This window comes from Schistocerca americana, chromosome 3, assembly GCF_021461395.2.
Source record: "Schistocerca americana isolate TAMUIC-IGC-003095 chromosome 3, iqSchAmer2.1, whole genome shotgun sequence".
NCBI classification, from domain to species: domain Eukaryota; kingdom Metazoa; phylum Arthropoda; class Insecta; order Orthoptera; family Acrididae; genus Schistocerca; species Schistocerca americana.
The window spans coordinates 522706193-522732519 of NC_060121.1; the positions used below are offsets into that span (position 1 = coordinate 522706193).

Below are 26327 nucleotides of genomic sequence, written 5' to 3' on the forward strand. Positions count from 1 at the left end.
CCTTTATGTGGATGACATCGCACTTTTCATTACTGAGGTGCAATTGCAAATTTCCGCACCACACAGATATCTTTTCTAAGTCGTTTTGCAATTTGTTTTATCTTCTGATGACTTTAGGACAACTGATGACATTATAGCAGCAGCATCTGTAAGCAACCTAAGACGGCTCATCAGGTTAACTCCAAAATCGTTTATATAGATAAGGAACAGAAGAGGGCCTATAACACTACCTTGTGGAACGCCAGAAATCACTTTTGCTTTACTCGATGACTTTCGTCAGTTACTAAGAACTTTGACCTCTCTGACAGTAAATCACGAATCCAGTCATATAACTGAGACAATATTCCATAAGCACGCAATTTCACTACAAGCCGCTTGTGGGATACAGTGTCAAAAGCCTTCTGAAAATCCAGAAATACGGAATCAATCCGAAGTTCCTTCTTAATAGCACTCAAAACTTCATCCTATTAAAGAGCTAGTTGTGTTTCACAAGAACGATGTTTTCTAAATCCGTGTTGACTGTGTGTCAATAGTCCGCACTCTTCGCTGTAATTCATATTGTTCGACCACAATATATGTTCCAAATTCCTGTTGGATATTGCCGTTAATGATACGGGCCTGTAATTCGTAACGCTTTAGCTATGATGCTGCAACAGTATTGACAGGAGGTGGAGGAAACCGTGCGGCAGTAATCGATTTCCCGCCTCTGCTAAATCACTCCAATTATTTATCGCTCTGGATGCAACGCCATGTTCACAATACGTCAGACAAGTTTGTGTTTGCTGTTAAGGTAGATCATAATGTCTTTGTTAGGTGGGAGTGTGTTTACAGGGTTAGTAAGTGTTTTGTGCTGGCCAATGAGAGAGGCAGAAACTGTGAACCTGTTGGCGGAATACTTTGGTATTGCAGAAGGTGTACCTACGAAGAGGAGCGTGTAATTTCTGAACAAATAAAGCAAGTTGACAAAAGATGATGCTGTGATAGCAGAGGTCACTACACTTTTAATAAACGAAGAGGTATTAGATGAAGAGGCATCAGATGAACAGGCACCAAATGAAGGAAATGGTAGTGTGATGGCAGTGACATATGAAGCAATTTCACCAGTGGCGGATTTCCAGGGGAGCAACGGTTCATCTTATCAGCCATCAGCTACAAGAAAAAGAATAAAGTTGCCAGAAGGATATATGGCTGATACGTATAAGATGCGGACAATGCAAGCAAGGGAAAATTATGGAAATGTTGATACTCCCGGTCTGTATCGTCCTGTATTAGTAACTGATATGACACAGCGCCTAAAAATTACAACAGTGTTAGCATAAGAAAACAACGTAAAGAGAAATACCGTGTTACAAAACTTTAAAAACAGGCTAAAAACTACATCACTTTATAGCAAGGAGATGGGAAAACGCAGTAGTACACGGCCGTACAGTCAGACTTCGCGTAGTGAAAACAAAGAAGAGAATTCACCCTCACACTTCAAGGCTTCCAACTCGTGGGGAAAAGAACCTAAAAGTAAGAATAGGTCCGACTATCGAAAAATAATTCAGGAAGTTAACAAGTGGATCGTTGAAGGTGATGCCGATCAAACAAAGAGTTTATCAGTGTGTGACAGATATCAGTTCTCTTATAGGCGTGCGGTCGAGGGCGCCTTGGCACGGTTCGTGCGGCTCCCCCCGTCGGAGGTTCGAGTCGTCCCTTCGGCATGGGTGTGTGTGTTGTCCTTAGTTTAAGTTAGATTAAGTATTGTGTCAGCCTAGGGACCGATGACCTCAGCAGTTTGGTCCCATAGAACTTACCACAAATTTCCATTTTCCATTTCAGTTCTCTTACTGAGGATGAAGTCTGTCACCAGATCAAGTAATTAATGCTGACCAATGAAGATTTGATGAAGGGTTGCGATCCGGAGGGACTCTCGCAGTGAAGGGAGGAAAGCATATCTTTATTGCAGTTGGATACATAGCAGGAATAATATACGATAATGCCTTGGATTGTTCTGGATGGTACCCTGCTATTCCACTTGCATGTCCTCATATCGGAGCCCACCAGCAATTTTCCTGCATGTATGAATATGAATTTACCGAACATCAAGGCGTTTGCTAGCAAATCTGCTAATACGATTTAAAGGTCTTCCTAGAACAACTAATGTGTCCAGATGCACGAGAAAAAACTTTTGGTTGACTCCTTGAGAGTCAATAGAGATGACAAATTATACAACTCTACAGATTCCGATGGGACTGAATTCATCAAGAAGCTGATTCCAACAGAGTGCTCAGACATTGTGCAACCTTCTGACGTTTTCGTTTTCGGTCCATACAAAAATTTTGTAAAATTTATTTAAAAATGCATTGACCAGGCTGTTATTGCTGACTTGCATATTTTTTATCTCCTATAGTGTAGTCAAGAAAGTAAACTCTGTTATAGGATGTTTCTTAGCATGTTATTGACTACTTGTCCTAAACAATCAATTTGTGTAATAAATAATTCATACTAACAGCATCCTCATCGTAGTCTTACATATGGTATCTCCTGTTCTAATCGACAATAGCAGCTAAAACTTTTTATGGTGTACGTGTATCTTGTTGCTCTACTACCTGCGCTACTTATGAATATAGTTTGCGCTACAAGATATCGTGTCCTGGACAGCTTTGGTCAGGTCTGTTTCATTTAGAGTGAAAGTGCCATTGGCAAATTAATACTTTTTTATTTATTCTCTTGTTGGGTAGGCCAGCTAAGTAATATGTTTCAGGGAAAAAGGACTCATGTACGCAGGGACGCATTATCTATTTGTGGCTATTTTTTAAAAATAAACCACATTTGATTTGGGCTTATAAAAAGAATAAATAGGGTCTTGGCTTGTTACTTTAATTTCCGAAAATAAAGAAGTATTTCTATGAACCCATACGAATATGAATGTAACAAAAATGAAATAAAGATAAATAAAAAGAAAGAAAAGAAAGAAAATTTGAGGAATGCTTTGTTATTCACTTTCTAGCTGCCCTTCACCGATGGTGCTTGAAATGAGTTAAAATAGCCACAAAGATATTATAAACTGAATGAAATTAAAGCCAAATGATCTGCAGAAGGTAATCAGGGTTACGTTAATCTTTGGTATAATTCCTACGGGTTTATTTACAAAGAAAAAAGAGAGGCAGGAAAGGTATGAAATAAAAACGAGAAACAAGAAAATATATGTAGTTGTCGTACGAGTAAAGAACTCCTGAGAGGGTTAATACTATATCGCAGTACTATACGTACGCATGCATGCAAACGTATCCACTCCTGGCAGGTGTTGTTGTAGTCCGACGAATATGTATGAGATGCACTGAGGTCGCCTGTAAACATGGGTCGTACAGCTACTTTTTTACTAAACAGAAGACAACCTGTCGTTCTTAAATGAGAGATGTCCTCACACGTAAAAGTATTTTCCGGGGTACATCAATGAAAAGTTATACGGCTTTTTCTGTTCAAAATATACAGGATATTTCGCAAATTGTTTGAAGATAACATCACGTTTCATTGTCACGCTCCACTGATCGTCATATAATGGTAGCATATGCAACGTACTCCTAGTGACTGCAGCCGCGATTCGAAACCAAGTCTTAAGTGACCTATGTGGCATCGCTCTCTACAACGAAGCCTCACAGTGGATTTACTTCAAGCGGCGACGGCCCTAGACGTCTTGGGATGGCAGACGCGTCATCCATGTGACAGAGTGGGCCTCAGGTGTCTGCCTTCCGGTGTCTTCACGGCACGCACAAGGCAGAGTCAACGAGCTCCGACTCGAGTGCTCTGCAGGACCTGGCAACACCTGGCGCCCAGCCGTCTCGCATGGCAGTCTATTACAGTGTACACCTCTGTAGATCTGTAATGTGTACTTAGTACTTAGCGAAACAGCGATACTGCGTTTAGTATTGTGGAGTACATTACCTGAAGTTTTACAAAATACACTCCTGGAAATGGAAAAAAGAAAACATTGACACCGGTGTGTCAGACCCACCATACTTGCTCCGGACACTGCGAGAGGGCTGTACAAGCAATGATCACACCCACGGCACAGCGGACACACCAGGAACCGCGGTGTTGGCCGTCGAATGGCGCTAGCTGCGCAGCAATTGTGCACCGCCGCCGTCAGTGTCAGCCAGTTTGCCGTGGCATACGGAGCTCCATCGCAGTCTTTAACACTGGTAGCATGCCGCGACAGCGTGGACGTGAACCGTATGTGCAGTTGACGGACTTTGAGCGAGGGCGTATAGTGGGCATGCGGGAGGCCGCGTGGACGTACCGCCGAATTGCTCAACACGTGGGGCGTGAGGTCTCCACAATACATCGATGTTGTCGCCAGTGGTCGGCGGAAGGTGCACGTGCCCGTCGACCTGGGACCGGACCGCAGCGACGCACGGATGCACGCCAAGACCGTAGGATCCCACGCAGTGCCGTAGGGGACCGCACCGCCACTTCCCAGCAAATTAGGGACATTGTTGCTCCTGGGGTATCGGCGAGGACCATTCGCAACCGTCTCCATGAAGCTGGGCTACGGTACCGCACACCGTTAGGCCGTCTTCCGCTCACGCCCCAACATCGTGCAGCCCGCCTCCAGTGGTGTCGCGACAGGCGTGAATGGAGGGACGAATGGAGACGTGTCGTCTTCAGCGATGAGAGTCGCTTCTGCCTTGGTGCCAATGATGGTCGTATGCGTGTTTGGCGCCGTGCAGGTGAGCGCCACAATCAGGACTGCATACGACCGAGGCACACAGGGCCAACACCCGGCATCATGGTGTGGGGAGCGATCTCCTACACTGGCCGTACACCACTGGTGATCGTCGAGGGGACACTGAATAGTGCACGGTACATCCAAACCGTCATCGAACCCATCGTTCTACCATTCCTAGACCGGCAAGGGAACCTGCTGTTCCAACAGGACAATGCACGTCCGCATGTATCCCGTGCCACCCAACGTGCTCTAGAAGGTGTAAGTCAACTACCCTGGCCAGCAAGATCTCCGGATCTGTCCCCCATTGAGCATGTTTGGGACTGGATGAAGCGTCGTCTCACGTGGTCTGCACGTCCAGCACGAACGCTGGTCCAACTGAGGCGCCAGGTGGAAATGGCATGGCAAGCCGTTCCACAGGACTACATCCAGCATCTCTACGATCGTGTCCATGGGAGAATAGCAGCCTGCATTGCTGCGAAAGGTGGATATACACTGTACTAGTGCCGACATTGTGCATGATCTGTTGCCTGTGTCTATGTGCCTGTGGTTCTGTCAGTGTGATCATGTGATGTATCTGACCCCAGGAATGTGTCAATAAAGTTTCCCCTTCCTGGGACAATGAATTCACGGTGTTCTTATTTCAATTTCCAGGAGTGTAGTTTTATGACTCAAAATGAGGAAATACTTGTGTGAAATTTAATGTAATTTTTGGTACTGTTCACCCACCTTGTTGATGTTCACCTACCTTGAAGATAACTTTCTTTTTAAGTTCTTTTCTACATTCAACATACTACGAGCCCAGTAATTTCTCTGCTGCCTGATATATGACATAAATATTTTTATCCTACAAAATATATGAATTTTACACATTTAAATTATTCATAAAATTTCTATACTTCTCTGATTTGGATTATATTTCAAAGCAATTAAAAATGTTCGCTACTAGTATATTAATAACTGTATCGAATTATATATCCATATTTTGAACGAGGCAAATGCCACAGTGCCATCTGGTGAACGCCCGGGTTCCCGGGTTCGATTCCCGGCGGGGTCAGGGATTTTCTCTGCCTCGTGATGGCTGGGTGTTGTGTGCTGTCCTTAGGTTAGTTAGGTTTAAGTAGTTCTAAGTTCTAGGGGACTGATGACCATAGCTGTTAAGTCCCATAGTGCTCAGAGCCATTTGAACCATCTGGTGAACGTACGAGATGGTCATTGTGTTTATAGCTCTTCTTTGTCAGTCGTCAGATAGTGACGAACATGAATACTTCTAATCGGCGTAAGCAATTATGTTTCTGTTTGTTCATAGTAATATTACATTTGACATGCCGGTGTGGGGCGATCGTCATGTTACTGGAAATGTTTGTGTGATATGGTATGACTTACTACACCAACAGACAGTATGTCTGTCGAAATGAGTCATTCAATAAAAAGGTTCTGTAGCGATATTAGCTTGTGAAGTTTTCTTCAGTTACCTTACACTGCAGATGGCCCCCACACTGAAAATGTCAGAAATATATAAATTAATAATCAATTGTAGCATGTAAAACGAGATTTTCTCCATTAACCTAGAATGGTTTAACTGGTGTTGATGGTGATGGGTGTAAATTACAACGTGAAGTTGTGTATCTGCAGTAATGAACTTTTTTTATTTCATTGGGAATATGCAGACGATAATAGAGAGTATAAATGTTAAACGTACAATATCGCAGAATTTCACTATATCAGCGGACACGTATTGGTTGACTCCTTGATTCCTACCTAAAACAGAATGCCTAATTGGATAACTGCTGCTACAAATGAAAGACGCAGTGTGGTCAAAATTAAACTGTCTGGGAAAATATTTATAAACTGACGCACAAATGACCCTCGTTCCTGAACTGGAGAGCTGCCCAACCCAAAAAGTGCTGTAACGGACATTTCTATGCACCAGACGGCTGCTGCCACACGCCCGCACGCATCTCTCACACATTCTCTACCGAGTACTTCTCTGTATCATTTCGCTTGGGTGAGTGACAGCAGCCATTGTGCATCGTCAAATTCCCATCAGTACATTGAAGAGTCGTTGTACGAAGATTCAGTGCTTAATGTCTGGTGTTTTGAATCTCATCGTCACAAGAGAGCCAGAACTTTTCGTTTGACTTAAAGATGAGATGGGACTAAGGTACAATAATGTCGTTACTTCATCACTAAGTCATAAATGTCAGTAGGCAAATTAATAGCAGTAAGACATTTCGACTTCAACAAGAACCACTTCCCAGATTACATAAGACGTCAACGTTGCATCAAACGCCTTGGACGGGTATGTTGTGAGAGAGAGAGAATAGTATTCGTATGGCTTCACCCGATAACCAGTTAGTGGTGTATGTTATAATGGTTTAACGCGTTGAACGTCTTTGTTCGTGTATCTACTAGCCGAGATCATTCAAAATTTCGGAAAGCGACTTCTGGAAAGTAAGGCTGCAACTATTTCTACTGCCCTTCTTTGTACAATATCGATGTGTGTTTTTTCCACGAAGATTCTTTTTCATTGGCGAACCTATATACCAAGACGCCTCTTCACTCACATGCGCCAGGGGCTTTTTGTTCCTTGCACTTCATTTTCCCATACTGTTACCCAACAATTTATGTGATATGGTGCATTAATTTGTTAGTGAAACACACAATTATCACATTTCTATATGTTTGCACCATTAAAATTCTCTACATTAAGGGCTAATCGCAGAAGTTTCAACGAGTACGCTGGCATTTTATCAAGCTCTACTAGGACTGTCTACTTCTTGATAGTTGCCACAGTGTCGATAAATTTGAAGAGCGACGGATTTCTATTAGGTGACCTATAATTGTGAATGAGTAATTTATTAAGCACTGCTGATTCGTGTCCACCGAGTGCAAGTTGCATGTGGATACACCATCATCGCGACTTCTCTTTTATTTTGTTTACAGGAATGATGCACATGAGAATGACTACGTGCTTGAAAGTAACTAGTGATATTATAAAATTAAATTATTTAAAATAACTAGATGGGAACGATGCCGCTCTTCAAATTTTCACTACAATTTGGATTCCATGAAACGTACTCAGATAACAGCATTATGTCTGGAAAACCGACGACAACAAGTAATTCTGTCCACTAAGGTGTTACTACGCAGGGCGAAACAGACGCCATAGTGTGATTCCTTGGATACGTACGGTAATTTTAAACAGCTATGGGGTAACCTGACGAAGTTAAAATCTTTAAATTTTATTGGTCTCATTATGAGACGTATGGATCACTGATCATACTTGTTTGCCATTGATAGCTTAATTCCTCATCCGTGTGTTAATTAGCATGCTTATAAAACGTTTGCTGGCCGCTGTGGCCGAGCGGTTCTAGGCGCTTCAGTCCCTAGCCGCGCTGCTGCTATGGTTGCAGGCTCGAATCCAGCCTCGGGCATGGATGTGAGTGATATCGTTAGGTTAGTTAGGATTAAGTAGTTCTACGTCTAGAGGACTGATGACCTCAGATGTTAAGTCCCATAGTGCTTAGAACCATTTGAACTATTTTTATAAACCGTTTAGATTCGCTGCATTACAGCAAGTGGTGACTCGGGATTCCAGGATGTATTTAGGCAATTTAACCCGCAAATAAATAGAATAGGAGAAAATCTGTAGTGGCTGTTTGATACCAACACGCAATAATTGTGCTTAGCCTAGATTACCACCTTGTTTCTGATATAGTCATTATTAAATAAATTATTGTTAGAGTAAGAAAATTGGTTAATATATATTTGTTTTGATTAAACTGAATATTAAATAATCACTCGACGGCAGAAAGAGTCTACGATTGTTGAGGGAGAATATACAGTCGACATTAGTCTAAGTTATTTGCAAGTGTGTGCAGGTTGACAACAGGACATCGCAGCGTCGAGGATGAGAAGCAAAAATTTAAGCGAAACTTCGAGACGAAATATAGCCTGCTAGTCTCCAATCTGTATCATAGAGGAACTTGAAACTATACGGTCTATTAGACATCAGTATCAGAGACTTTAAAATACTACCTTATTAGTAGAAGGGATTTTATTATTTGTGTCTTGTGTGTGTGGGGTGTCACATTCAAGGCTGTCTTTTGATCATTATTCTCCTAACAGTGATTTATTGTTAGTTGTGATACTATTTTGAGGGCATTCGTAGTATTTCTGTATTTGTCTCACTTGTTAAATAATTAAGAAACGGAAATGGAGGTAAAGTCATTTTTATCCACAGTAAAAACCGAGTTAAAGAAGGGCCAGGACGATTTAAAAACCGAAATCGGAAATGGCCTGTAGGAGGCTAAAGGGCATAGAGAAAGTTAAGCAATAGAGACGTTTAGGGTGACAAGGTGGTAACTACTACAGCGTTAAATGTATCAGAAATGGCGACACTTCTCAGTGATACGAAAAAGGGCCACAGAGTATAAAAAAGCTGATGGGCCTTTTACTGAAGGACGTTAACTACAAGATGTCTGAAAATAAACATGGGTTTCAAGCCCAGATTCATGATCTAGGGAAAAGATGGTATCTAGAATAGAGAAGACCCAAAGAGGCTGACTGAGAAGTTGATACTACAGCTTAACTGGAGTGAATTTGTCGTGTAAAAGAACTAATTCGAACAGGGAATCTGATATCAACAACTGGTCATCCAAAAACAACGTGAGTCATGATCAGACGCAATGGTCAAAGTCTAGTCGGTGGGATGTTTTGGAGGAATTAAAATTACGGATGATGTCTAGTAGGCGCTATTTATCACAGTTTAAACCGAAGGGTTCAGTGCTCCATGTGATTATCCTAAAGTCTTTTCAGAGAACTTTGAAATCGTTAGGGGAGAATTATAAAAGCATGCGGATTAAACAATAATCCATTTAGAAGAAGACACTTCGCAGTGGGAGTCGATTTCCCACTGTTGAAGATTTCGCCAGGGCATACAGGGTGTTACAAAAAGGTATGGCCAAACTTTCAGGAAACATTCCTCACGCGCAAAGAAAGAAAATATGTTATGTGGAGACGTGTCCGGAAACGCTTACTTTCCATGTTAGAGCTCATTTTATTACTTCTCTTCAAATCACATTGATCATGGAATGGAAACACAGCAGCAGAACGTACCAGCGTGACTTCAAACACTTTGTTACAGGAAATGTTCATAATGTCCTCCGTTAGCGAGGATACATGCATCCACCCTCCGTCGCATGGAATCCCTGATGCGCTGATGCAGCCCTGGAGAATGGCGTATTGTATCACAGACGTCCACAATACGAGCTCGAAGAATCTCTACATTTGGTACCGGGTTTGCGTAGACAAGAGCTTTGAAAGACAAGAGGGTTGAGGGCAGGAGAGCGTGGAGGCCATGGAATTGGTCCACCTCTACCAATCCATCGGTCACCGAATCTGTTGTTGAGAAGCGTACGAACACTTCGACTGAAATGTGCAGGAGCTCCATTGTTCATGAACCACATGTTGTGTCGTACTTGTAAAGGCACATGTTCTAGCAGCACAGGTAGAGTATCCCGTATGAAATCATGGCGGTGAATCGAGGAAGTACAGTACATACTGACGAAACTAAAATGAGCTCTAACATGGAAATTAAGCGTTTCCGGAAACATGTCCACATAACATCTTTTCTTTATTTGTGTGTGAGGAATGTTTCCTGAAAGTTTAGCCGTACCTTTTTGTAACACCCTGTATAAGGCCAAGTACTGATCGGACAAGGCTCAACGGAAAAAGAAGGTAGAGTTATTCGGTCACAGCGCTATCAGTTGAGTATTATTTGAACCAAGCGTTGTTCTTAGATGAGCCAGTCAATGAAATGTATTTGCTCTTAATGACAGGCTTACGTGATAAGGTTAGAGAACAGTTGTTGGGTGAAACCTTTACGCAGGTCCAGCCCCTATTAGAGTTGTTAGGCCGGATAGATTATTTGATTAAAGACAAAGATAAACCCGAAAAGTGAACCTCTAACTGAATGGAAGATAAAGGCAATGGAAATAAATCCAGTAAAGAAGGAAGATTGCACAAAGGTATGATGGGAAAAATTACAGTGGGCTTAGTAATCCAAAGTATTCCAAGATGAGAAACAGTCGGGCATGGAATGATCACCAATATCATAGTGACAATTTTAATAACAATAATAAGAATATAATAATACTCTTAACCCTAATAATTATCATAAAGCGAACCATACTGATGGGAATAACAGGATTAAAGAAGAACAACGGTCAGGATCGTGGTAGTCAGGAGAGTTCAGATCCAATAAGAGACATAGCTGTATTATAGAGATCACATAGAATGCTCAAACGATGCCTGTGCCAAGAATGTCTCAAACTTATAACTATTTTTAAAATGTTTTTTTAAACAGCATGGGTGGCTGTCAATACAGGACGAACTGTTTATAGAGAAAGAAGACGGGAAAGAAGTATCACAAAGAGAGTTGAAAAAGAGTATTCTGAGACTCATTATTTATTTTCGACTCGAGAATTCAAATAAGCTAGTTTTAGAAAGAAATATGGGAACGAAATAGAAGTAAGCGGAGGCTTCACCTTTCCCAGTGTGTAATAAGCCGGTTTCATGAGAACCAAAAATAGAGATGTTGATGAGGAGATTTCCTTTACGTTCACAACTGAAGGTATCCCACTGATACATTTCACATTGGTAATAGCTGACACTAATGTTTGAATATTGTAAGGAATGGATTGGTGGTGAAGTATGGAATTCTGTTAGACTCACCCAATGAGATGTTGCATATTCAAAAAGAACAAGTATGTGTTCACCTAAGTCCAAGTCATTCACAGCCTAAGCAAGTAAATCATTGAAATAGTTAAATCTGGAAACCTAAAGAAACAAAGATATAGGAAGGAGGGTGTGCGGGGTGCTGGTGTGGGAAGAAAGAGATAAAAGAAAGAACTAAGGTAAATGTAAACATGTACGAAGTAAGCATGTCAAACAAATAGGTATCGATCATCTTGTATATGGAATGAAGGAAGTGATTTATTAGGAAGGTTTCCAGAGTAAAGAGGTAGCTACTTTAACTATTAAATTAATGTTGGTGCGCAATTCTTCGTTTTAGTGATAAGCATCGGAAGAGAAAAGTGATGATGATAATAATAATAACAATTATCTTAAAATGACCTGGAGGAGCCAAAGAAGAACGAGAAGAAGTCAGTAATGCGGGTAACTCATTATATGATGAAGGTAGCTGTGAATTAGTAGTACTAGCAGTAAGAAAATATGTGAGGCTTGGTAAAACATTACGTATATCTCCCTAAAGCTACAGCATGCTGCTTGTTTCTATTGCGTTGGGATGAAGAAGTTATTTCAGTTGTTTTCAGGGCAGTAATTCCTCCTACTTTAATTAACCATATTGTGGCCATTGCACTTATTTGGACGACGGAGCAGATTCCCACCTTGGCTCCTCCGGAAACCCAGACTTATTTCAGATTTGACTAATTTTAAGAAAGATAGTACACCAGGTCTTACATTCCATTCTCTGTTTTTTAACATTTTAGATGTGCATCACATTTTTACCGTTGTTTACACTGATGGCTCCAAACAGGAGAATTTCATTCGGTGTTCTGTAGTGTTCCCTGATCATGTTAACCGGATTCGCCTCCCTGATAAATATACCGTTTTCGCAGCGGAGCTCCACGCGATTCTGAATGCACAGGAGCGGATGAATCGTGTTCGGGGCGATCGATTTCTCCTCTGCTCCGATTCTCTTAGTGCCTTACAATCATTGCAGAATCTGTACCCAGCTGAGGAGATGGTCCAGCTGATATATGACCAACTGTGGTTGCTCCAACGGCGGGGTAAGGAGGTGTCCTTCTGCTGACTGCCTGGTCATGTAGGAATATGGGGCAATGAACAGGCCGATCGGGCTGCCAAGGAACCCTGCAGAGAGCAGGATGTGGTCCAGTGTCTTATTCCCTTGCAGTCTGAAATTTCTGTACTCCACAAGAAGTGCATGGAGTTGTGGGAGGAAGAATGGTTGGCGGTGACGGCCAATAAAATGCGGTTGGTGAAGTCAACAACTCGGTCGTGGCGTTCCTCCTGCCGGTTGCTCAGGCGGGAAGAAGTGACCCACACGCGTCTTCGGATTGGGCACTGTCCTCTCACACACAGATTTCTATTACGGCGGGAGGATCCCCCGTTTTGTGATGCTTGTGGTGTGCACATCTCTGTCCGCCACATTTTAACAGACTGCATTTTATACCGTGATGCAAGTGCAGAAGCAGAAGTTGATGGGGATCTGCCCTGTGTTCTAGCTAATGATGAGACGTGTGTGTCTAGGGTTTTAAAGTTTTGTAATGTGTCTCGACTCTGCCCTAAACTTTTAGGCTGCAGGTATTAGTGTATTACACAGTGGCTGGCTCCTCACTTTTTTATTACGGTCAATCAGCCAGTTCCATCTTCGATATTGTTTTAACTTCCTCCACTTTCTTCCTGTGATGTTATGTTTTACTGCTGGCGGCATGCTTCGTCCCACGCTTCGGTTTGGGTAGGCCCATATTTTTCCAAGCTTGTTACCTGTGTTTTGCGTTCAGTTTTATCTTACTGTTCTGAGTCTTTTCTTGACACACTACTCAATCTGTTACTGAGCGGGCGCTGAAGACCTTGCCGTCGTGCGTCCATACAACCATCTCCATCCATCCATCACCATCACCAATGGATGTGATAAAAGGATAGTATGGATTAGTAGTTCGACGTATTACCGTCCTATCTATTGCCCATTTTCAACCAGAGACACGGATTAGGATCACTAGTTGACCATCAGGTCACTCCGTACTACCAAAAATAAAAAAAAAAACACAGCCTGTACCTCATGCACATTCAAAGTGCAGCAGTTGTTATATTTTAAATAGACTAACAGCGACAATGAGCCTTCGAGAAAACGTTCGTAGTCTTAAGAGTAAATGGTCAAACACACCTACCTTCGTCTGCAAACATTTTGCGACTCACTGAATCATGCTTCTCTGAGCTTTTCGGAACATAGTTGTTTCCGGAGTTACGACAGTAAGGTGGATGTACTTAGTTCTTCCGCTTTCATACATGGAGTAGAATAAGCGCAAATGAGAGCGTTAATTATCTGTGAAGTAGATGCTAGGCCTACTGGTTGCGAGGTGTCCTAAAGAAATGTAATGCACGTAACAGGGACACCGGTAAGTCTGATTCTTGATAGTAATCACCAGAACCAATGGCAAGGGGTATATAATGACAGCAGCGTTAGCATGCAGCTGATGTAGTAGTTTCGACAGTACACTTAGACGATTTGACCATATGATGTGCACTGTCGCATGAGAACTACCTAGAATAGAAGAAAGAGGGATAGAAAAAGAAGGAGAGGCGCAATTTTTCTCCCTTTGTGGATGGGGGAGGGGAGCCTTTTGGGGGAAGTAGTATAACTGAAGAAATGGGAGTCAGAGCTGACAACGGAAGGTGAAGAATGGTGTGGTGTAGTGTGTGGAAGATAACAGAGCAAACATTTAAAGGCAAAATACCTTTGTAAAAGTGGAATAATTAAAAATTCAGTACTTTCATTTCTGTGTTTTGTATATATCCGGTAACTGATGTATACGATTAAGGAGACAGATACTTGCTAAAATTAGAAAGCGAAAAAAATATGTAGACCTACAATCAAACTCTCTGATTAGATTATTACGACCAAAATACTTCCGATACTATAGTGGTAGTCGAATTCTTATTACTTGCAACAGCTTTTTGGATGTTTAGGTAAAAGGACTGGAAGGTAAATCTGCATTGCTAGAGGTGAACAGAAGAGACTTACCTCGAATACGAGTGTTGTTTGTTACCACTCTAACCCACGATTTGTGTTGCGCTAAGAGCAACGACAATCGTTTCAAAGAACATCTATACTGCACTTTTATAGTACTAGATAATATTGGGGCTAAGACAGATTAAATATTTCCATACAACATACTACAGGTGCTGTAGCAGATCACCCTGAACTATAAAGTAATACCTGTGGAATGTATATGATACATCGTGCGATAGTGATTTAGCAAGTCTACAGTTTTGGTAATTATTGTCATGCAGTCTGAGGCAGATTTGTAAACATCCCGTGTGAATAATATTCCTAGAGGATTAATCTGGCTTTTTGAATGATTATCACTCATTCGTCTACAATGTGAGAAATGCGTTGAGTCAGCGAATCAGCTTCAGAGTTAATTAATTTTCAAAGTGATGGCTCTGATCTTGTTGTTGTAAAATTAGACTAGAGTGTGTATATTTTCCTGAGTCCCAGAAGGACGATATTTAGGAGAAGTTGTGAAAAGAGAACACAAAATAAATTAGATTTGTTTGGTTATGTATTTCGTATTATTTACGTATTTACAAATGGTTCTGCGTCTGCAGTAATCCTGTCGATCAGTGGATCTTGAGGATCGGAGCCGCAGCTGCGTAGGGCAGAGGAGCGGCGATGGCGGGGGCGGCGACAGCCAGAGGGGCGGCGCGCAGAGCGGGGGCCACGGCCAAGGCGGGCGCGGCGGCGTAGGCCACGGGGGCGGCGTAGGCGACGGGGGCGGCGACGGCCGCTGGCGCCACGGCCACGCCTCCCAGGTAGCCGGCCGACACGGCGGCGAACAGCAGGGGCAGGATCACCTGTAAGCACACAGCACGCGTCTCACGTCGCTGTGTTCCAACACCGTTCTCGTGGATTCAGACACCTCTCGTATGCGTGAGATTTACGATTTCCTCTGTTCCCTAAATAGTCTAAAGCATAAGAGGTGATCGTTCCCCTGATGTGGACACGCCAGATTTCCTTTCCAATCCTTGTCCTGTATGGGCAAATGTTTTGTCTTGAGCGAATATGAGCGAAAATGCAAGAATCAGGCAGAAAGCTTTAATGAGTTTATGTCGTATCCGCACAAAGAATCTTAATTCTGCAGTGGAGTGAGCGCTGATTCGTAACATCCTGGCAGATGCATCTCTCCGTGCGTATTCATCATGCCTGTGAAACAAATTTTGCACCTTCACATCCGGCAACCTCTTTGCGTCTCGCAGCATAGTACGCTTTAGTCAGGGACCAATAGTGAGCAATGATGTCCTCTCGAAGTTTCTACCAGCTTATATCATCCATCTGTTATTTGGATGAAATATTTATGAAGTTCCATCGACTGTATCTAACACCGCTACGAAGAGTCTCAGCAGCTACGTAAGGAACGATTATGCACTGTAGTATACAACTATCACATTGACATCACATAAGCATATTACACTGAATCTCTATTTCGAAATTTCACTACGAAGCTTAATACTATGATTTGATTCAGAAAGTACTATAACAACATTTGTATCCAGCCTCATTCCAGTTTTACAGCTGCCATGGTAAAATGAATAAAATCAAAAAGAAAATCCCATGGAAATAAAGAAAATCGAGCGGTAGTGGGAAGTGTATGGTTATTTGTAGAAGACATCGATTCTATTATTAGAATAACTGACAAGTTCAGGAAAATTATCTCCGAAGAATATATTCACTTTACATGTCCGTCACAAACAAAGCTGTAATTTTGCTACCTCTGAAGTTTAAGGAGCTTTACACACAAGTAGGACCCTAATGAGCAAACGGAAATGAAACAGTTGTCTCAGTGATCCGAGATATTTCTATCAATGGGTTCACTTTTCAAATTTTAAGCAGTAACGTTTAAGCACTGAAACATAATAGCAGACAAAAAACTGAGAGAAATGCTGCGAGATGTAGTGAATTTGAAAAAACAAAATGCGAGGCAATACCAAGTTAACAGTGCTCTTTACAGTGAAATTTTTCGTATCATTTCCAAAAATTGTTGCAAAATGAGGAGTGAGACTAGTGAGAGTTTCCTTCAGGATTTGTTCTTATGCAGTCCGGCACTCAGTAAATGGAACGATTACACGTTAAAAATTTTTTGGATGAAGAAACTGTATTTTCAATCTGAGTTTTCTCTGTATGTGACTACGTCGTCAGTCAACTGCTCTGCCCTTGTTGCAACAGTTGCGGAGACGATAAGTTATAAAACAACGTGACTCAAACACATACTCGTAAAAGTTAGATTGAACACGGAACGGACGCTGAAACCCACGTACGCTTAAAAAGTATGTTCTGAAGCAGAGAAAATTCCAGCGCTCTTCATTTTCATTTATCTATTTGACACCTTTGCAAGGGCTGTTCCGACATAAATAAGATGCAGATAGCGAACTTAATCAACATATTTTACAATCGGTGACCAAAATAGGTAGCGAAGATTTCTCTACTTGGTAAGAAGTTTTTGGGACGAGTGATACGCACGCCTTCCAATATCTCTAAGTGTAGCATGGAAGTGAAGTAAAGCGAATGAAGCCAGCTGGAGACGACTCTCTCCGGCGACTCACCAGCTTGTACATGTTGCGTGTGTTGTGTCGGCGGTGCAGACTGTGCTGACCAAGGGAGGATCCGGGTTTATATACCTGCAGAGCCACGCCCGGCGACCGTCCGCTCGGCCTTGCTTGTTGCAGCGGACCCTGGACAGCCGAGTCCGGCGGTGCACCTACTGGCCGCAGACTTGTCGTAGAGAACGTCACTCCCGTAATTCACATTATAAGGCAGAGGCCATGACAGATGTCACATACAGGGTGTCCCAGACCTTAAGCGTATATGCTGTCAGAACGTTAAAACTTACAAGTGGACATAACAGTTCCACACACGATGGCCCTGAAGAACGATGGCCACTTTGGAACATGAGTAGTGCCCTCAAAAAGTAATGTCATGACCTAATCTATCCTTCCCATGAAGGACAACTTTCTACTTACAATCATACTACATGCAATGGATATATTTTCACATCTGAAATAATTCACTAGTGTTTAGTGAGTGAACTTCTCACCACTGACTCTACTCCTTTTCCTATGAACAATTTCTAGATTACTGCTAATAAAAAAAATGTGCTATGAGTGGGCTCTCCACTATAGTTCAGAATACTTTGCTGTAAAAGCTCTTAATAAAGTATTTCCATAGACATTTTATGGAACATTGGATAAGAACTGCTGGTCGGAAGTTTCCGATAGAAAAAATTACCTTATGCGAAATAGAAAACAATTTATTTGAATAGTACTAATGATTTTGTTACATGTGTCTGTTCTTTCTAAAGTGTCCGAAGGAGAGAGATCACGCAGAATCCACAGCTGTGAGACTTTAAATGTAAATTGAAGGGGAGCACTAGTGTCAGCTGTTGACAGCAGCGATCCCCTTTGGTTTACACTTAATGACTTTGTTGTTTCGTAAGTGTTTGTGAAAGAATTGAGAATCGGCTGTCACAGAAGTAAGTATCACGCTGAAGGCATGAAGTTATGCTTCTTTGTCATTGGTATACGAGGCATCAGTTCAAGTATAATTTAATTTAATTTGATGAAGTAATGAAATGTAAATAATGATTGAAGATATGAAATTAATCTATATTATTAGAGTGCAAAGGGTACAGATTCCTTACATGGAACATCAAAATCAGTGTTTTCAGAAATACATGGCACTTGCTCCACTGTCAACCACACAAATCGTTTCAAATTCTTCTTGAAAGCAAGAAAATTCCGGATAGATGAGAATTTTCTGCTCATTTCGGTTCCCAATCTGTATACGAGATAGAAAACACGAGTCTGTCCCAAGTGAATTAAAAACTGCAAGCTCCTCAGCGTAACACGAAATATACTTTTCAAACGTGGTTCGCCAAGCTTGCAAGATCCGGGAGGATTATCTGATTTAAGGTACTCATCTGCAGAGAAAATGCAGTTCGGAATTCTACTATTGTCATCACTGGCACAAACCCTAACTGCAGTTATACATCATTATTTCCTTCTCAGTATTGTCATGCCATCCATCTTCCTCAACAGACCACAGGATAGAACCATCAATACCGAACAAGGAACACATAATCGATTAGTGCGCACAAATATTACAGCAGCTTGCAAGTAACAGATGCGTGAAACTTAAATAATGTAAGGAACTTCCAGCATAGTGAAACAATCGCCGGTCATCAACTTCGGCTAATCAGTAAAACGAAAACCAGCCAAAGTGGCAAATTTCACTGTAGTTGGTTTTACGTTGTATTCATTAAATCATGAAAGTTGACCAAATAGTAGACAACGTTTGAGGATCGCAGTTATATACATGTAAGAGGATATTACAACAAGTTACATTCTACAGCAACAGCCTAGGCTCATCACAAGCGTAGAAAGTGACTACATCCCAGTCTCAATGCTTTTATATCAGTTGAATGTAATGGTTTGTCACCCTTTCTCTAATATCTCTGATACGACAAGCAGATTCTACGAATCAGTTTCTCGTCAGTTCGTATTTGGGATTAATACACCAACGTCTTCAAGGATGCCCATAGGAAGATATTCTTTTCAATGACATCCGACAATCACTCTGGTCACGAGCCAGGGCCTTCATTTCCGATCTAGCGGTGAGTATATCTGTTGTACAGGTATTCACAGGCTTTTATATCGAACAGAGTTGTAGTACAGACGTTAGGAAAATGCAATCTCTAGCGGGCAACAAGTGCTGGAAGTTCCAATTACTGTGGCAGCGTTCAAACAGGATGGTAGAATATAAGGCAGTCTTCTATCTCACAAATTAGAAGGGAGTCGTGCCTCGTGATGTGAGGCAAGGATGGCATATAGTTTTTCCTCACCTGAAAGATTAAAACTGCGGCAGCTGAAAATACGATCATAGTTGATATTAGCGCAATCCGTCAACAATATAGCCTGTACAATTTCCACGTCATCGCAGCACTTCGCTGAATTATTCGCAACATTCATTCGGCTCGATTTCCTGCTTGTCGCTGATGATATTTTCCACTCTGTATTCTACGAAATACGCACGTCACCGGGAAGTCGAAGGGCTTTTATTGCTAAATACTATCTTCCACAGGACTGAACTTTATTAAATACAAATTCTGTTGTGTCAGCCATTATTAGTCGAGAACCCTTTGGTAGAGTTTTTGTGTTGTAATGACCAACTTTCTAGCAAGAATCCATTCAAGTCTACAAATGTGATGCCTGTTGCGAAACGTGCGCACCATATACCTACGTGCTCGAATTGTACATCTGGCGTGGTAGCATTAGCAACTTGTCGATATTCTGCATCCTGTGGCTGTTGATAAGGATTATCATAGTTTGCTTACCTACAGATTTAGTACTTGAGGACTGTTCCACTTCCCATCCCCTGGCTAGTCTGTTCTTTATGTACCTCTACAGTGCTTTCTCTTTACTTACATTTGCAGTAGTAAGTAAAAAATTCCTGTATGTGTTTGCGAACAATCCAATAATTTATCATTTATAATCGTAAGTTTTCTAATCAGATATATTCCCCTGAATTTTCTTCATAGTAACAACTCATTTGGTGCATTATTTACGCATTTGATTAATTCTTGGTTCTCCGAGTTTTGCATCTGCACATCGTCGTTCTCGTGACGTACTATCTGCTAAGGTTGTTTTCTCAATGTTAAGGTGGTATTTTACACAAGCAGATCTTCTTTGTCGAAGGAAGTTGGGTAATTTCATATTAACTGTTTCCCTCATTTGCATGTTCCACTTTGCTATCACCAGTTTTACGACTCTGTAAGTTGATTATTTTCGTCTGTTCCTTGATGTGCCTTAACCTGTGTTTACTCTGTGAATCTTCTGTATCTGAGCTGGCAGCTAAACTGTAGTATATCCTTTTTTTTTAAGTAGTGTAACAATCTCATCTACGAACCGTAAAACGTGGCTTCTGTTCGCTTTACGCATTCATTTGACTTGTAGCTTTGCCTATCAGGCACACTATTTAGGTAGCAGTCTCGATAAACTTCCACTACGAGTGATATATTTTTCAGAATGTGGTTGTTGTAGCTTGTTTTTACCGGCTGAAACAGGTTGATTATTATTTCACATTACAGCCCGTATAGTGTAGCTAATCATTGTGGAATTAGCTCTTTAGTTCATACTAAATCTGTGGTACCAACGTTTGATACCACACTTGTTAGGGGTTGCAGTTAATGACCGCGGTGGGTATTAGTAACGTTTGACCCGCGAGTAGGGACCAGTGCCGCTAGCACCGCTCCTCGGCCACTCTTGCTCGAAACGTCAAGTAGTAAAGTAGCATAGCCTTTAGCTGATAGGAAGCAACCTCTAACAAGGCGCTTAGTAACGTATGGCCTAAGTGAGGCCTCAATAGCTATCTGTTTGTAATCATATGTATGCAGCCAAGAAGAATCCTGTTCAAGCAGTTAAGTACAATATATATTATTTTTTACCAACGACTTCAAATTATTTTAGTCGTTGGAGATACAGACCATGCAGCAAGCACCTTATCGACATTCATCAGAGATGAACCTGCTGTGATTTATATGTTTCTATTTAGCATTGGCCACCAGTCAACAATTGCGACGACTCGTTCGTCGTAATCATAACGATAAATAGTTTGGACAAGAAGAGAATAGAAGCTTTCGAAATGTGTTGCTACAGAAGAATGCTGAAGATTAGATGAGTAGATCACGTAACTAATGAGGAGGTATTGAATAGAATTGGGGAGAAGGGGAGTTTGTGGCACAACTTGACTAGAAGAAGGGACCGGTTGGTAGGACATGTTCTGAGGCATCAAGGGATCACAAATTTAGCATTGGAGGGCAGCGTGGAGGGTAAAAATCGTAGAGGGAGACCAAGAAATGAATACACTAAGCAGATTCAAAATGATGTAGGTTGTAATAAGTACTGGGAGATGAAGAAGCTTGCACAGGATAGAGTAGCATGGAGAACTGCATCAAACCAGTCTCAGGACTGAAGACAACAAAGACAACAACAACAAGTAGACTCTTGTGAAGAGTAGACGTTGTGCTCATGCCGCAAGCACGTGTACAATACCTGAATTTTAACAAAACGTATTTGTGGCCCAAATGGAAAAAAATAGTCCAAAGAGAATCAATAATCAGTTGTAACGCGTAAAATTAACTTTCTTCATTTGTCGGTAATGAATTAACTACCTTGATGAGGATGCATGTGTGTGGTGGGGACTATAGTGTGACAATAAAAGCAATCACGGGTCCTTCCAGGGGGATTATATCATCGTAAAATTGGTGGAATATTGGAATAGGTGTGACGAAATGTGTGCAGTGGTTACTGGAAGACTGTCACCATGAACCGTTGGGAACAGACAACAGGATGAAGGCTGAGACCTCAATCTGCTGTGTGGTGTTGATCACAGACATTTGGATCTCGTGGAGGTAGCGTCAACTGGGACACTGAGAGACATTCTGTGGTGTTTGGCGCTGAGCCTCCCATCTGTCTGTGGCGGTCAGAATGTTCAAAAAAAAAAAAAACGGTTCAAATGGCTCTGAGCACTATGGGACTCAACATCCTAGGTCATAAGTCCCCTAGAACTTAGAACTACTTAAACCTAACTAACCTAAGGACATCACACACACCCGTGCCCGAGGTAGGATTCGAACCTGCGACCGTAGCAGTCCCGCGGTTCCGGACTGCAGCGCCAGAACCGCTAGACCACCGCGGCCGGCTGCCAGAATGTCCTGGAGTACCTGGTGTAAGGTGTAGGGTTACGGGTACCGCCTGTTCTCGACACCCGTACCTCTCCAATTCCAAAACAATGTATGGAGAGCAATAAGAAATGACAACCGAATTTTTTTGGGTTGTGTTGAATAGAGTCTCAATAATAGTCAGTATGTGGCAAGAAAAGCAAACTCTGTTATCATACAATTCTTGAACATGGTATCAAATGGGATATTCTAGCAGGATAACACAGGTACACTTTCATACCACCCTCCACGCATCAATCTTCACAAAATGATACAGCATGAATTTCAGACATGACGACAAATTCTTTAAGATGACATTCTGAGGATATTTGCTTTCGTAGCACAGTGTAAAATCGTGTATTGTGTCCGTTGGGATTCGTATATTCACGATGGACATCCGTTCCGAATTGCATGAAAGTGTAATCGTTTAATACTTTTTATTCGATGAACATCTCCAAAAGTTTGATAAATATCGGACTGGTATTTCATGGTGTAACATTTTCTATTCACCTCAGTGCAACTTGGGCACCATTTTATGTAACAGTTGCTTCGAAACATAATCTGGCTGCCATGGGGAAAGTGGTTTCTTGATCTGACAATTAAGTATTCTAGATGTCAGAATGCATTCACGAATTCGGTTCAGTATAAAGGCGAGTGATGCAGGTTGTCCTGTATGGTACCTTGTCAGACTAAAAACTATCTCTCTCGTTTCGAACAGTATGGTTATTCACTTATAAGTAGGGCATTAAAATCATTTCTTCTCCAGTACATTGCAGACTGGAGTCTTCTGGCGCTGGGTAACAACCTGTTTTCTCTCTTAGTTCTTCCCCGCACACCAGGCTGCAGTTGGCGAATCTGTAAGATAAGCGGCGTGGGTGTGACTTAGGGTTGGTTGACCCTGTCTCACAACCGGCGGAGTCGACTGCACAGGGGATCAGAGTATAAATGATCCTATCAGAGCACAAAAAAGTACCAGCTGCTTCACTCTACCTTCCTCAGCACCTTCAAAAATTTTACCAACAATAATGGTATGTGAACATACTCGCCCTTCTTTATTCTGAGAGAGAAGAAAACAGTGGCGGTGGGAAAGAGACAGAACAGTAATAAATACCAGCAGATAGTTAACAATGGTTGCAATAAAGAAAGAGCGAAGAAGACAATGGCAGGGTGAGAGAAAAAGAGGGACACAGTGGCTGTGGAATATGGTTGACAGTGACAGAACTGTGCTAGGAAACGAGTGAAGCAGACAGTTGCAGTGGGAGAGGAAGGTGTTGGAAATGGGTGAGAGCCAGTGGCAATGAAAGAGAGAGTCCATGACAGCGAGGAAGAGAGATATGGTGGCAGTGAGAAGAGACAGCAGCAGTGGAAGAAATGAATGAGATGGTAGCAATAAGAGAGAGAGCTGGAAGGCGAAAGTGACAGTGAATGGAGACAGTGATAGTATGACAGACCGACAGAAACTGTGCTTGTGAGACAGGAGCCATGACTCAAAGACACAAAGAGGTAATAACAATGAGAATTGCTGAATGAGTGAGAATGGGCAAGTGTGAGTGGATTGACATGAGCAACCTACAGTGATGGATTAGTGGATGCGAGCGAGTTACAGTTAGAGGTGCTTTTTGGTGAGAGATGAATTAAATTTTAAAAAGATGACGAGTATGTTCGCATGCTCGAATTTTTTAGGCTATTTTTAAACGTGCTGGAGAAGGTAGAATGAGACAGCTCGTACCCCACCATACAGTCAGAGTCTCAGAAGCACATTCGCCTTTTTTGTACTCCGATAGGAGAATATTTTCACAGACTCATTACTTTTCTGTGTTAAGATATTCGATTTTTTCCGTAAATGCAGAAGTGCTGTTCTGTTTTTGATAACGTTGTTATGACCCATCAGCTGTCTGCTGATTTGTTTCCGTCTTACAGAGAACTTTGTGGTACAGTACCTAAGTACTTGCTTCGGCTATCAATCGTAAATTAGCCACAGAGTTAGTAATCTCGTCGGACCAACAGCTCATTGCGGCGGTAACTCCAACATTGTCAATGAATGTAGTTACGACATATGTTGACTTGCTAGGAAAGATATATGTTGTTAACGTAGCTGGTGAAGGATCGAAAGAGGAAGGGGAGTTTACACAAACTATTGTCTTGGTTTGCCTAGACCCTGATTCTCTCTGCTGAACCAGATCTTTTAAAACTTTCACCTGACCACGTATTTAATGATTTTCCTGCTGTTGCTTGAAATTTAACTCTGACAGTATTTGTACATGTTGCATCAAATTGAGAACAATCCCGCGTGTAGCAGCAGAATGTGTGTCTGCTATTGTACAAAATTTACTACTGTCTTTTACAACTAAAAATAAAAATAGAAGAACTTTTACTACAATACATAAACGATAACTACACGCTGTTCTTTCTGCCGTATCGTCCCTCACAGAGTCTCAGAACAATTCTGTACCACATGCCTAAATCGCCTACAAGTTCTACATGTGAAATTGCTCCCTCTTTTTCTATATACGTTACTTTACTACACTACTGTTGCGGAGCAGAATAAATTTAATTCTTCAGGCTTTACCGACGAGACGTTGTCATGTTGAACAATTCTGATACCAATGTTGCGACGCGCATGCGGGAGTGGAGTTGTGATTAGGAGTGCAAGTGGTTCTGTCCATGCTCGGATGCGTCAGTGATACAGCGGTACTTGTAATAACAATTGTCTATTGTGCCGAATGTACAAAGGTATAGGCACATCTAGGGCTGCAGCCTTCAGTAGGGCCCAAGCGCACGTGCAGCAAGCACTGCTGACGCCTCGTCAGCGAATCATGACGTCGCTGCAGCAGGTCAATACTACGGCCGCGTGCAGTGCAGATGGTGGCGATTTGAGAAAGGCGCTTCCCGCATTCTGCGATGAGCCAGTGCAGCTACCACCTTAGCGCTGTCGAAGACAGATGGATACTGCTGAATGAGGCCTGGGATGACAGTTTTTGTGAATACAGTGCCTTCGTCGTGCTGGTAACACCATTGTGCTGGAGTTGTTTGAGACTTCTGAATTGGGAAACTTGATTTTTATGAGTGCCTTGCACGTCGACATCTTCAGGCTCACTGGCAGGAAGTTTTAGAGCCACATGTCCATTGCACTGATGAAGACCAAAACAGGAACTTTTCTGAAGCTAACTGAGAAATTAAGACTTTCTCAGGACTTTCAAGGTGGTTGCGTCGATTTCCTTCTGCTACCAGCAGATAAAGGGAATGCTACCATCGTCCTACAGAAGATAGATTGTAACAGTAAGATGAGATAACTTTTGAATAACCGGGCATGCAAGCCAGTAGAAACGAATTCCGCAGACAAGGTGGATAAGAACGCAAGGGCTCTTGTAAGGAAAACCGGACTTCCAGAAAAGATCTGTAAGCAGCTGAGGGCAAAAGCACCAGTACCAACCAGACTTTGCGGACTGGCGATGGTGCACAAGGAAGGGGTTCCTGTACGTCCAGTAGTCAGCAAGATTTTCGCAACCACCTACCTTACAGCTCAACACCTTAAGAAGATACTCTCCCCATATGTGGGGAAGTGTGCTCATCACATTGGATTTCTTAGAATGTATCAGGCATCTACAGATCACAAACTCTGACATCATGGTCAACTTCGACGTCGGCTCCCTGTTCACCCACATACCACTGAATGATTCACTTGGTTGGAATCAAGTTGCGCCGGCCAGGGTGGTCGAGCGGTTCTAGGCGCTACAGTCTGGAACCGCGCGACCGCTACGGTCGCAGGTTCGAATCCTGCCTCGGGCATGGACGTGTTTGATGTTCTTAGGTTAGTTAGGTTTAAGTAGTTCTAAGTTCTAGGTGACTGATGACCTCAGAAGTTAAGTCCCATAGTTCTCAGAGCCAAACAAGTTGGACGGCGCTCTCCTGGGTTTTTGGGTTGTTGTATGAATGGATCAGGTTGCTTAGATGATTAAAGCATGAATATAAATACATTTATTTCAGTACTGTTTTCACAAACAAAACCAAAAACTGCAAATCTAAGGGCCAATTTGACTTGGTATGTACACTACTCATTTATTAAGGGGAAGATC

At 42.1% G+C, this 26327-nt stretch overlaps 1 protein-coding gene across 1 annotated transcript; it reads right to left on the reverse strand.

Annotated features, from left to right (window-relative positions):
• Window positions 1-15024: 15024 nt before the first annotated feature.
• On the reverse strand, window positions 15025-17142 carry LOC124607005 (cuticle protein 38-like). Its single transcript, XM_047139155.1, has 2 exons — window positions 17081-17142; window positions 15025-15334 (listed from the first exon to the last, which is right to left on the reverse strand). The coding sequence occupies exons 1-2, from the start codon at window positions 17090-17092 to the stop codon at window positions 15101-15103; spliced, it is 246 nt and encodes an 81-aa protein (XP_046995111.1). The 5' UTR covers window positions 17093-17142; the 3' UTR covers window positions 15025-15100.
• Between the last annotated feature and the right edge of the window lie 9185 nt (window positions 17143-26327).